General features: G+C 46.0%; 1 protein-coding gene across 1 annotated transcript in view; it reads right to left on the reverse strand.

Moving 5' to 3' along the window:
• Positions 1-2,022: 2,022 nt before the first annotated feature.
• PPP1R7 (protein phosphatase 1, regulatory subunit 7) overlaps positions 2,023-11,644 on the reverse strand; it is a 15,733-nt gene continuing 6,111 nt past the window's right edge. The window contains exons 4-10 of the mRNA XM_009996726.1: positions 11,152-11,217; positions 10,468-10,598; positions 8,874-9,036; positions 5,453-5,569; positions 4,232-4,336; positions 3,235-3,321; positions 2,023-2,402 (exon numbers count right to left, since the gene is read on the reverse strand). Of these exons, the coding sequence (XP_009995028.1) occupies positions 2,226-2,402; positions 3,235-3,321; positions 4,232-4,336; positions 5,453-5,569; positions 8,874-9,036; positions 10,468-10,598; positions 11,152-11,217 (846 nt within the window). The 3' untranslated portion in view covers positions 2,023-2,225. The remainder of the gene's footprint in view (positions 2,403-3,234; positions 3,322-4,231; positions 4,337-5,452; positions 5,570-8,873; positions 9,037-10,467; positions 10,599-11,151; positions 11,218-11,644) is intronic.

Consider the following 11,644-nt stretch of genomic DNA (forward strand, 5'->3'; position numbering starts at 1 on the left):
CCTGCTGAAGGATTCACCCCACTCTTTCAAAGATTCAAATCCCTGTCAGGTCAGAATGAATACAAGCACCACCAAGAGCAAATGATGGAACACCTCGTTGGTTATAGTTCTCTACAGTTTGACAGGGCAGCAGGATGGAACTCAGTGCTGAGGGGCAGTGACCAACAAAGCCTCAGAGGTCCATGCGCAGTGACCAGGACCTCTGCTAACACCAACACCTCACTGCTTCCAGATGTTGTTCAATCCCTCACAGAGGGAAGGCATCCACTTCCTTAAAAAACAACCAGAACATGTATTTTTAGCCAGAGAACTTGCAAGCCTACACATCTCTTGGACAACTTGATATTTAAAATACCCGTTTCCTTGCAGTGTTCCTCTGCAGGTGCTACAAGCCACATTGGAAGTGTCCCTGAGACACCTCACAGGTTCCCTGAATGGGAGGTTCCTCAAGGCTGGTACACAGGGACATCTCCCCCATGCCTGCTACAGACCCACTCACCCCATCTCCCAGCCCACACAGCAGCTGTTTCCCCCCAGAGCAATGACACAAGTGTTAGACAAACAGTAGCACCTGGCAAGTGCTTCCAGGGAGGTTTTCCAGCCCCTGGAGGGATGAAGTACAGGGTGCAGAGGGATGGCAGTGCCACACAGAACTCAGCAGGAGCAGGACATGGTTCCTAGTGTTTCCCCAGTGCAAACACCATCTGCAACAAAATGCCATCAAACCCTCACCTTGCTGACCAGTAGCATCCATATATTTAACACATTCGTATCAGTTGTATTAATTTAGTATTAATAACAAGTGACAGTGCTAAGACAATGCTGACCACGTTGGCCACAGAAGAGTCCTAATAACCACCAACAGGCAGGGGTACAGCAATGGAACCAGCAGCAGCTTTCACTGCACCAGTGACCTTGCTGTCTTCTCCCACATCACCACACAGCCCCTCTGAGCCCCTTACAGAGAGCTGTTCTGTTCCTCTCCAGGTTCACACTGCCAAAGCTGCAGTACAAGTGGCACTCCAGGCAGGTGGGCTTTAGCAGGAGTTTCTAGCAAGGGACCTCAAGAGCATTTGGAAGATGAAGGACAGACTTAATCACTGGCTCCCTCTAGAGCAGATCCACTTTCAGTAACAACCAGAACATCAGCCGAGTTGCCTTCACTTGAGACCATGGAGATGTTCAGTATGACCACTGAGGAGCTGCAGGCCACATCCAGCACTCTCCTATTCTGGAAGGGATCAGGAAGGAGGGACACCTTGGCATCTGCTGTATTTTGCTCTGGGAAATCCTGGGAAATCAGAAGGCAAATCATAGAATCACAGACTAGTTTGGGTTGGAAGGGTCCTTAAAGATCATCTAGATCCAACCACCCTGCATGGGCAGGGACACCTCCCACCAGCCCAGATTGCTCTGATCCTCATCGAACCTGCCCTTGAAGCCACAACCACCAATAACTAACCCTAAGCGTTGACTAGGCCCCCCACCTTCTCAAGCAGAATCCATAGCCCCTCTTACTTCACACCTTTCAACCCCTTTCCCAGTGCCCACCGCTACCTACAGTACTATATTTCAATGTGGAAGGCCCATCATTCATGGCTCCATCAAAGCTGGGAGCTCATCCAGGCATGGACATTCCCACGCTGCTTTCCTACCTCAGACTATTTGTCCTCAATCCCTTAGTGAGCTTCTAGCTGTGTGTAAAAAAATCAGGATTGCTATGGAAAGGCTAACTTTTCCCTCCTAGAGTTTTCCAAGGAGATCTTTAGCACTGACTCACACCTGAGAACCTGAATGAGCTTCTCTATCAGAGTCTTTCCCATGTCACCACCCTTGTCACAGCTTTACAGGCCACCACTGAGCCTGGATCTGGAAAAGGGATGTTTGCAAGGATGTTACTAACCTGAGGGTGTGGCACAGAGTCAACAAAAGTCAGCAAGCAGCTCCACGTGGCTTCAGTCTGTTGCCAAGACTTTTCTGCCAGAACCTCCCGGGTAAATAACAGATGCAAGCACAAGGAAGTCTCTTGTGTTAAGATTTAATAATAATAATAACAACAACATTTCAAAAACAACGAGTGCATTGGACACAAGAGCTGGTACTTGGTGCTCTTCCTGGACCATTTGCTCTGCCAGTGTCAAGTGTACCGAGGACCTGGGGAGTGGTAAGTGGATAAAAAAAAACACCCAGCTGGGACATTTCTCCAAGGAAGGTGGGCAGAAGGTTCAGAATCTAACAAAGGTGGCATCGATCTGCCGGACAGTGGGGAGGGCCAGCATGATTTTGCGCCGGTACTGGGGATCCTTCTGCAAGGGGTTTCTTTCCAGATAGACAGTTTCCAAGTTCTTGGCTCCTTTCAGCTCATCCAGGTCACTCCAGCTCTCAACAAAGTTATCATTCATCTGCAGAGCACACAGAGGCACACTCAGACTGACAGCCCCACGCTAAGGCTGGGGAGCAGGAACCTCGCCTCCTCAACGCTACTCAGAAGGGTCACCAGGAGAGTGACCTGGGGCCAGGAGCACTGGACAGTCTTCATGTGCATGTCAGAAGGTCCTGCCTGTCTGAGCCTGCTCCCCCTGGGAGCCCTGAGGTCACACAATCATCATAGAATTGTTTGGGTTGGAAGGGACCTTAAAGACCATCCAGATCCAACCCCCTGCATGGGCAGGGACACCTCCCACCAGCCCAGGTTGCTCCAAGCCCCATCCAACCTGCCCTTCAACACTGCCAGGGATGGGGCAACCACAGCTTCCCTGGGCAACCTGGGCCAGGCTCTCACCACCCTCACACTCCACAATTTCCTCCTCATGTCTCACCTCACTCTCGCTCCCCTCTCCCAGTTTTCCTCCCTTCCCCCTTGTCCTCTCCCTCCCTGCCCTTGGCCCAAGCCCCTCCCCAGCTTTCCTGGAGCCCCTTCAGGCACTGGAAGGTGCTCTAAGGTCTCCCTAGAGCCTTCTCTTCTCCAGGCTGAACCCCCCAACTCTCCCAGCCTGTCTCCAGAGCAGAGCTGTTCCAGCCCTTGGATCATCTTCATGGTGTCCTCTGGACTTTCTCCAGGAGAACCATCATATACTCTATCCATGCCAACTGTTCAGGTCTTACAGGTGGCCACCAGAACAAGACAATCTTACCCCAAGACAGACCTGCACACCACCCTCCCACTGTCCCATCAGAAGGGTTTCTTTCACTTCTGTACAGACATTTCAGGGAACAGTTCCAGCCTGTGCTTACCCAGAATTCCTGCAGCTCTGTTAGGTGACTGATATTTTCAATCTTCTTGATTCTGTTGGCTGCAATGTCCAGCATTGTGAGTTTATTCTAGACAAGCAAACACAAAAAAACATTAGATTGGATTTTCTTTCATCTTCTCTGTCCCACTTTTTTTCAGGTCCAGAGCTGGAAACTGAGAAGCAGAGACATTGCCAGCTGCTTACATGCAGCACCAACTCCCACTGCCTAAATATAGCAAGGAAGAATTGCTTTTAATTAAGCTTCCAACAAGCCAAGACCAAAAATGAAAGCAATTACTGGCCAGATGGCAACTGCCAGCCAAGGGCTCCCAAAAAAGGAACATTTTCCTCATAGTACTCTAAGAAGAGGAATCTATTACCAATCAGATTATAAGTGTCCTCTCAAACAGCAGAGCTGAACAAGGTTTGCGCAGCAGGAAACTCAACAATTGTAGAAAAAGGGTTTTTTTCTGCCTTGCACACAGCCAGCTAAGTTCCAGGTTGTCTGTGCTCTCTGACAATGCCTTCTACTGTTGGGCGAGAATAAAAATGCTACAGACTTGTGTGAAATCAGTCCTATCCAGAAGTCTGGAAATGTGCACTGACACACAGGAAAGCCATGGCTTGTCTCTCACTCCCAGCTCTAGCTGTTGTCCTACTGGAAAGAACTCATTGGTTATCCACAAACTGCTGTCTGAAAGGCTGCAGCCAGCTCTGGCCATCAGTTTTTCCACTGCTGCAGATCAGCCAGGCTGCAGCATTCATCACATCTTCTTCTTCCCCTCCCCAGGTCATCAAAACAATTCTACTCCTCAGGATCTGGAGGAGCTTCACCCATGCAAGATGTCTGAACGTAACAAAAAGCTTAGATCTTTGTGGTCTTTTCAAGAGACTCAGGACCCCACCATGGGGAAGCTGAGGAGTAAAAACCTGCAGAAAAGCACAGCCTCTAACTATAGGAAACAATCCTGTCCCCCAGGGAGTAAGATCCTGCTCACATTGTTCTCCAGTCCCTCGATGACTTCGATGCCGTTGTGGCTGATGTACAACTCCCGCAAATTCACCAGGCTCTGCAGCCCCTCAATCTTGGTCAGACGGTTATTCTGAAAGTGTAACAACACTCTAAGTCCTCTCTGAACAAACCAAAACCCCGTGATCCACTGGAGAAAAAAACATTTCTCTGAAGTATGGCTGGGAATGGGAAAAAGTCTGCTCAGGACCACCATGATCTCAGAAGCTCAGCTCATTTGATCTCTTCACCACCTGATGCACAAGGAAATTCCACAGGAGCCAAAGGCTTTTTGTTTAGAAGAATCAGGTTCTGACCTTCCCATCAAAAGTTCTAGTCTGAGTTTTTCACTTGATGTCTTTAGAAACAACAGGCTTAAGCATTAATAGCATTCGTTCTGCAGGTCTTTTTAATGGGATGGTCAGAAGAGAAGTTACATCACGTCAAGCACACTCCGCTGTAAATAATTCTCCATGTCCTATGGAATTATGATGCATCCAGGTGCTACAACATGCAGCAGGTACAGTTTGCTTGCCCGTATCTGTGAGGTCATAGAATCACAGACTTGTTTGGTTTGGAAGGGACCTTAGAGATCATCCAGATCCAACCCCCTGCATGGGCAGGGACACCTCCCACCAGCCCAGGTTGTTCCAAGCCCCATCCAACCTGCCCTTCAACACTGTCAGGGATGGGGATTCCACAGCCTCCCTGGGCAACCTGGGCCAGGGTCTCACCACCCTCACACTCCAGAATTTCTTCCTAATGTCTAAGGTATTAGAATGCAACTTTCCAGAAGCTCATTAAGGACATATTTTACTGAGAACAGCCTCTTGTCTACATTTCTTGTCTCTTCAGGGACATGGTGGTGCCACTGAGCACACTGCTCTTACAATTACTTCCCTGGCACAACTCATTTGATATTGTAATATATTAGGGAAGAGTATTTCAGGAAGGAAATGGGGGATAACATTCATTTACTGTTCTCCCATAAAAATCCAACATTTGTTTGACCATTTTATCAGTGTCTGTCTATATCATTTAAAATGAGGGGATGAGAAAAGACAGCAGAGAATATTGCACTTTTTTCCAGCACAGGAGTTTGACTCACACACCAAATCCTACTGATTCAGAGGAGCTTATCATCAACTACAAGGCTGTTCATGCAACCAAAGCTCTTCCAAACACTACAGGACAAGACAGAATCAATTACCTGTATACTGAGCACAGTCAGGTTTGTCAGTGCATCCAAGTTCTGAAGCTTGGTGATTTTATTCTTTCCAAGGAACAGACTGTCAAGATTAGCCAGGGTGTCGATGTTCTCAATTGCCTACAAAACGATCAGAAGAGACAGAGTGATTGTTGTGATGTCAAACTCCAGCCTGGAGAGGTGGTTGGCATTTTACAGCCTTGAGCCCTGGAGCTGGACTCCTGAGAAGAAGTCTGCCAGCTCCACAAGACAAAGTGTGCACAAGGGCAGGGCTTCCCTCATGGCCCAGGATTTTGTGCAGTGACAGTGGCTGGTGTCCAGCAAGGCTCACAGCACCTTGTCCCCACTGTTGCCTCCACTGTCCAGGTAGCAAAAGCAGAGAATGAAATGGCTCAGGAAGCACTAGAAAGTGACACTCCCTGGGTCAGGAAGTATATCCAGGGTAGGAGATACTCATTCATGAAGCAGGAAAAAAAATCTGTCACTGGTGAATGGAAAGAGAATCTGGGGGAAGGAAATCCAAGAGTTGAATTTAGTGCTGGCCATTGATTGCAGAACACAGCCAGGGACAAGCTGCTCAGCTTCTCTGCACAACAGCTCCTCTGTCAGAAGCACGATTGTCTCAGGGGTTGATAGACTTAACTACTGGCTACATAGTCCTGTTATTGGCAGAACATAAACCACCTTAAGTGATGTACATATTTTAAATACACATTCTGCTGGCAGAAATGAGACACTATACTAGGGTAAGTCATGAGCTCAGCCTTCAGTGGGAAAAAATAATGATCTCTGTAAAGCATCAAGAACCATACTCTTTATGTACAAAGGGGCACCAGAAAGAATAAAGAGAGTTAAGAGGGCAAAAAAAGGGGGAAAGGGCCAGTTAGAAAAGGCTCCTGTAAAGATAAGGAAAGAAAACACAATGTGTTTTTTTGCAGGAGAAATGCTCTTAGTTCAAAAAATGGTGCTGTGAAGAGACAATTCAAAAAACAGACTTCAGCTCACAGAACAGCACATGTATCAGCTTTTGCACATTCTTCTTACATGGTAGTTGCTGTGAGACAGTCCTAACAACTTTTGGATTACTCTGTGTTTGTGCTTTTTTACCTCTCTGTGCACAGAGGAAGGAAGAGGAAGATGGACACAAACACACGAACTGTGAATTTATGGATACACTCTGAAATGGAAATAAAGTTTTCAACCTCTACCTCACAATTCCCAACAAATTAAACATGAGGTGTTAATCAGCTCAGATTTTGATTCACCCTCCTTCTAGCCTGTGGACTTACCCCTCTTTTGACCTTGCAAGAAAATGAGAGATTTGATGCTCACTGGTAGCTCCCTCAGCCCTGAGAAGAAAATACTTGTGACTCTAAGGAAACTAAGAAAAAATAGTCAGGAAAACAAAAAAGCTACTTAAAACTATTAAAAATGCCACACTTAAGTAAGAGTATGAAACTGATGGAGATGGGGGGGAAAAAACCCTAAAGAACAAATGAAGAGGTGCTTGCCTTCTAGTTGCCTCAGTCCAACTTTGATAAAACAAGCATGAAATGCATCAGCTCAAGCATAAAGTTCCTCTTCCCCACCATTCAGATGAAAGGAGCAGAACCACAAGTGCTCAGGAAGTCAGGATGGGCTCAGGGGGAGTGCACTCTGGAAGTTAGAGGGTGCAGCAAAAGGACTCAGGCACCATTACTGCAGAATGTACAGGGATGAGTGTATCAGGGACCTTGGAGCCAAGAAAACTGCCTGGGTGGTCCATAGGCTTTTCCCCTAAAGACTTAAGGATGTGCCCACCTGTAAAGCACATAGCCAGGCTAGCCTACCAACAGGAAACTATTAAAAGTGTTCCACATGCCCCAAAAGAACATATTTGTTCATGCCTAGCCTACGCATAGGTTACTCCCTTCAGTGAAGCAATTAGAAGCACAGAGCAGTGCTGTTTGAAGAAGCCAGCACAGAATGAACAGAGAGTTAATTGAAGTTTAATTAATAGAAAGCAACCTAAGAAGTGTTACTCACACAGTGGTAACTCTGGGGTTTTTCGTTGCTTTGTTTTGTTAATATGCTCAGGCTCAACACTGAGAAAACACCTATAAAATAAATCTAGCCTGATTGTTCAGCAGATCTTCTTTGAACTGACAACACTGTAAGCAGGGTGCTGCCTAAGTATCAAGTCAGAAATATAGCCAATTATTTTTTTTTTTTCAGAAGATAATGATGTTTAGGTGTGGGATTTTTGCTTATCCCAGCTTTTGAGAGGTAAGGATCAGTGTGCTTAGCCTGTCATGCTTCTGAATAAGGGGAAGTGCATCTCTCTAACTCATGTTCCCCCAGCCTATCCAACTCTATAGTTCCTGGTCACACTCTAGATTTATTTCTCCAAGTCATATTATTCCAAATCCTTTGGATAGAAGAGAATTCAGTTCAGTTGAGCTTTTAGAAGCAAAATCAAATGTTTCCAGTTCACAAAAGCAGTACACATTTCTGCCTTAGGAGGCAGTTTGTAACAGCTGAAGTTTCTTCCTTTTCTGGACAGAGAAGTGTGCTTCCACAGGGCTTGAAACAGAGAGGCCCAACAGTTCTTTTCCTCATTTGCTCTTCAGCAAAACACAGAATTTTTCAGAGCTTGTAAACAGGGAGCACCAACTTAGCCAATTTTCAGACTGAAATGCACTCACCTGTTACAAGTGTTTTCCAGAGTGCATATAATTGAAAAAAGTCCTAAAAATTTAATGGTTTGCTTTGCATGTTGCAAGGTGGGAGGTTTTTTTCCATCATCTGTTTCACCAGTTCTCTTAGAAACTGAGCAAAATGCAGAAAAGCACATCTTAAGGAGAGAGACTACTCAGAACTGCCTCCCCTTAAGTGGCACAGATACTAAATTGCCTCAACTGAAAAGGTCACTAAGTGCATAATAATAAAAAAAGAAGTCATCAGCAGCACAGTAATGGGTTTTTTTAAGCATTTCAGAGGAAAGCCTCATGAAAATCTTTTTCCTGACTCTGACATAGCAGGTTATCAATTACACTTAGAAATCTAGAATTAAATTTGCATTCAATAGGCTTTACGGACACAGTGCCAGCCTCTAGAAAGGTAAGAGAAAAGGATAATTGCCAGTTTTGATGGGCTTGGCTCTCTAGCAGGAGGAAACAGTCATCTGCAAAAGGCAACACACAGAGGACGCATGAGTTCACTAAGGAGAGACATTCATAAATAGTAATTAGTAGCCAGGCACTGCGTGCATGCATAATTAAAGATCCAGCATGCACAGCAATAAGCCATCACACAGTAAATGACTGGAACAATAATCAGAGGATTACAAGTCAAAGTCAATGAAGTGCACTTTCAGAAAAGGCTAATCCCAAGCCAGAGAGCTCCAAACTCTCCAGCTAACATCCACCTTGGAGAGCAAGCCTACCCGAATTCGATTGGATCCCAACTCTAACATCTGTAGCATCTGCAAGTTGCTCAAATTCTCAATTTTGCTGATTTTGTTGTTGACAAGGAAGAGTTTTTTAAGTTGGGTGAGACGATCTAGTCCTTCAATGTGTCGCAGAACGTTAAAGGAGATGTCCAGGATCCTGAGGTAAAACAAAACAAAGGTCTCTTCAGTCCATCAGGCATGGATGACTCTGGAAAGAGACCTTGAAATTGGAGGGGAACCTCCCTCTCTGCCCAGACCAAGCACTTTGCAAGGCCTTGAAGCTAGAGTCTTAAGTGCAATTTTTTTTAAAATCAGAAATGACAACAAATCTGACTTTCAAAATGACTTCTTCAGTGTGTCAGGGGAAATCTGTTGCATGCAGGAGACAAGTCATCACTTTGCCCCACCATGGAGCTGCTACTCTGGGAAGAAGTCAACACCTTCAGTACTGCACATTCCTTGGGAGAGATCTGCCTCTGACAGGACAATTTTGAGGCCTCCCATGAAGCAGTTGTGACTATGAGAATTCAAGTCAGTTTTCCTGGCCCCAGTGGGAAGAGTTTTGGAATGTGTCTCCAAAGTGGTAACAGACAAGTGCCAGAAACTAGGAAGTGCACTACTCCTTCCTTAGCACACTCTAAAGAGAGTCCTAATCTCACTGGAAAACTTGCAGGAATAAAAACTGCCCCTCTCACTGCCAAGAGCACGGGGTGCCTCACACATGCACAGAAGCTGCACCCAGCTCTCATGCCCACTGCTTTCATTCCCAGCTGACTGTCCCTGATGAGCTTCAGGATAATGCCACTAGTTCACTGCACATGTTAAGTATCAATGGAGAACAGCCATTATCCTTCAGAGAGCACTCAAATCACAGAATCACAGAATCTTAGGGGTTGGAAGGGACCTTGAAAGATCATCCAGTCCACCCCCCCTGCCAGAGCAGGATCACCCAGAGCACATCACATACGAACGTGTCCAGGCAGGTTTGGAATGTCTCCAGAGAAGGAGACTCCACAACCTCTCTGGGCAGCCTGTCCCAGGGCTCTGCCACTCTCACAGGAAATAAGTTTTTTCTGACGTTTGCATGGAACCTCCTGTGCTCCAGTTTGCACCCATTGCCCCTTGTCCTATCACTGGACATCACTGAAAAAAGCCTGGCTCTGTCCTCCTGACACTGACCCTTTACATATTTGTAAACTTTGATGAGGTCACCCCTCAGTCTCCTCCAAGCTCAAGAGACCCAGCTCCCTCAGCCTTTCCTCATCAGGGAGATGTTCCACTCCCTTCATCATCTTTGTGGCTCTGCCTTGGACTCTTTCAAACAGATTCCTGTCATTGTTGAACTGAGGGGCACAGAACTGGACACAATATTCCAGATGTGGCCTCATGAAGGCAGAATAGAGGGGGAGGAGAACCTCCTTTGACCTACTAACCACACCCTTTCTAATCCACCCTAGGATGCCATTGGCCTTGGCCACAAGGGCACATTGCTTGTCATGGGAAAGGCCTGGGTGACAACACCAGAAGTATTAACTCAGTGAGTGCCAAACCACCCTCAACCTAACACTGCTGACCCCCCTGGACTCACTCAAGTTCCACCAGAGATTCCAAGTTCTCAATCTTCCGGATTTGATTGTCATAAAGATCCAGTTCCCTCAGGGTCTGCAGCTGCTCCAGGTTCTCAATGCGCTTGATCAAATTCTGACGGAGACACAGAGTCTAGCAGGTGTTTAAAAACAAACAGGAAAATTATATGTATGACAGCAAGTGATGCCTCTTGGCACACAGGCAACAAACAGCCCTGGGCTTCTTCTTCACCATTAAGTGTTATTGGGTGGTTTTTATTTAAACAGAATATTTTCTTGTTTTATTCCAGCTCCACAGAAGGAAATCTTTTTATGGTCATGTACTATAACAGCATCCCAGGAAGGCTTTCATCTCCATTCTTGGAAATACTCCAGGGTTTGACTGGAGAAGGCCTTAAGCAGCATGTTCTAACTGGCCTTGCTTTGACCTCAAGAGGTCCTTTCCCATCTCTGTTATTCCTTGTTAAGCCTGCAAGTATAGAATGTTATCTGATGGTCTCTCATCTGCTTGCAAAACCCAAGGGTTTTTTTTACCTCTTGACAAATAATCAAACACCACCTCCCCCAATTAAACCCAAACTCCTTAGGATCTCAGCCAAAGAGAGAATCCTGTGCCTGTCCACTTATAAGTTAGATATGCAAAATTCCAGTTCCAGGAGGCATTCCCTATTCCTTAGGACTCCTACCTTCACTTTCTCGAGCACCTCAAATCCTTCAATCTTCCCAATTCGAAAATGATTCAAGTCAACATCCTGAAAGAGAAATGGAGGGATTCAGCAGTTGTTCCAAAATATTCTTCAGAGACCAACCTGGTACTTTTGTTTTACAGGATATTGCAGTTTTCCAAAATGTGCAGCTCATTAAAAGTGGCCTTCAAAGAGCTTGTGAAAATTGGGCTTGGCACATGATTTTACCACCCCAGGTGAAGCACATGGCCTGAGCTTGTCAACTGCAACTACAGTATCTGTGGAAAGACAATAGCCCTTTCCTGAGTTTGAGCATTATTGTGCCAAAATCAGAACTCCTTTGCAGTAAATTCTGAATGGACTGAGACAAATTCTGCTGGCTGGCATGAATAAAGTGTTGCATTAATTTCTATTCCCCACTTGACTAGGGTCTGACTGCAATTGTGCTACTGACACACCTTGATGTTCCCAGCTCCAGGCCTCAGATCAGCAG

This window comes from Chaetura pelagica, unplaced genomic scaffold, assembly GCF_000747805.2.
Source record: "Chaetura pelagica isolate M959 unplaced genomic scaffold, ChaPel_1.0 scaffold264, whole genome shotgun sequence".
Taxonomy (NCBI): domain Eukaryota; kingdom Metazoa; phylum Chordata; class Aves; order Apodiformes; family Apodidae; genus Chaetura; species Chaetura pelagica.